The 1,674-nt window shown below is 44.9% G+C and overlaps 1 protein-coding gene across 1 annotated transcript in view; it reads right to left on the bottom strand.

Moving 5' to 3' along the window:
* Positions 1 to 485: 485 nt before the first annotated feature.
* LOC108527576 (T-cell surface glycoprotein CD1a-like) overlaps positions 486 to 1,674 on the bottom strand; it is a 3,222-nt gene continuing 2,033 nt past the window's right edge. The window contains exons 2-3 of the mRNA XM_017868909.1: positions 1,213 to 1,491; positions 486 to 856 (exon numbers count right to left, since the gene is read on the bottom strand). Coding sequence (XP_017724398.1) covers positions 762 to 856; positions 1,213 to 1,491 — 374 coding nt within the window. The 3' untranslated portion in view covers positions 486 to 761. The remainder of the gene's footprint in view (positions 857 to 1,212; positions 1,492 to 1,674) is intronic.

Below are 1,674 nucleotides of genomic sequence, written 5' to 3'. Positions count from 1 at the left end.
CTACAAACTTGGCATAAATTCAACAAAGAGTTTTATTGAGAACATGTTTCATGAAAGCAAGATCCTTCACCAGGGATGCATATATTAAAAACACACATACTTTGCATTGAAGGAGTAGAAAAATTAGAAGGAAAAGGGGGACCTAAATAGCTGCAATGAAGGAGAGGAAGTGAGGAGTACAGTTAGCAAAGTACGGCTGAAATGTGGTGGGAGTTCAGACCAGGAAGAGACCGCTTCCCACTTGCGAGTCAGGGAAGGCCCTCGGGAATAAGGGACATCTATAACAAGCCTGATGATCCATTAATAGTTGAACACGTGAATATTGCTAGAATCCCATTCCATTTGGAGATAAAATTTGAATTTTGAAGTCCCAGAACCCAGGTCAGAACAAGAAATCCTGCAAAACTAAATTGAGCTTATATTGACAAATGATCATTAATCAGAAACAAGCAAAAATGACAAAAGTTTTACAAGGAGAGTTGAGAGGACGTCATCACCACGATGTGCTCAGGTGGATCCTGAGCTGTTGGACTGCTGGTCTCTCACCCCAAAAGGAGAAGGGTGACAAGGAGGATCATGGTGTATCTTAACGGAAACTGGATGAAAACAGAGATAGAAGTCACTGTGAATAAGGTGGAGCTAAGAATTGAGGAGTAAGAGGGAAGCGGAATGGGGAGAGAAGAACTGAGGAGAGAGAAACAAAAAACATGGGAAGACAAGTGGGGTAGGGACTAAGAGTAGGAAAGACACATGCAAAGAACTCACCAGCGTTTCCTGAACCAAAGCGCAAGACCTATCAGAAGAAGCAAAGGCACTATCACCGCCAAGAAGATCAAGCCCATGGAACGGTGATGTTCTGTGAATTTGAGGAGACACCAAGGATGTTATAATCCACCCCATTTTACCTCATCCACTCCCTGTTTCACTGCGTTCCCTTGGCTTCTTTGTTTCATTTGAGTATCCAACTTACCAATCTCTTTTCTTTTTTCGTTTTTCTCTCATCCCTGCTCAGAGATGGATTCTTCATCTTATCCGCAGCATCCTCCTGCATCTATAGTGCCCTCATTTTCAACACTTCCATTTCTTAGCTTACCTATTTTTATTCATGTTGGGGCTGTAATCCCTAAAATCCTAAAATTTTCAGCTTGCCCTGCCTCTGTGCCTGAGGACCACCTCTTGGCATTTCCAGCCTGGGCCCCAGCTCTTTCTCACCCCAGTAGAGGATGATGTCCTGGCCCTCTAGACTGCCGTGCTTCACCCGACAGGACAGGCCAGCTGCCTCCCCAGTGGCCACGTCCAGGGTTGCTCGGAGATACCATGTCCCGTCAGCATTGGGCAGGATGTCCCCTCGCTGAGTGCCCTGCTGCTCCTGCTCACCCCGCATCCACATCACCCACACAGGTTTTGGGTAGAATCCTGAGACATGGCACACAAGCTGTAGATGGCCAGGTCCAGGACTGAGGCCACGGGACAGCCAGGCCTCGGGCTTCACTGCAAAGGACAGAAAAGATATTCAAATACAGACTTGGAGTTTCATATCTCCACAGCAGTTTAGAAGTTTAGATAGACACGTCGTTCCCATTTCTCTCTCTCTCTTTTTTTTTTTTTTTTTTTTTTTTTTTTTTTTTTTTTTTTTTTAAGGGTCTTTTCTTTTTTCTCATCACACTAAGGGGA

The sequence above is a fragment of the Rhinopithecus bieti genome, unplaced genomic scaffold (assembly GCF_001698545.2).
Source record: "Rhinopithecus bieti isolate Rb0 unplaced genomic scaffold, ASM169854v2 scaffold_4830, whole genome shotgun sequence".
NCBI lineage: Eukaryota > Metazoa > Chordata > Mammalia > Primates > Cercopithecidae > Rhinopithecus > Rhinopithecus bieti.
Note: the sequence above shows the minus strand (reverse complement) of the source record. Positions and strands in the feature narration are given on the sequence as shown.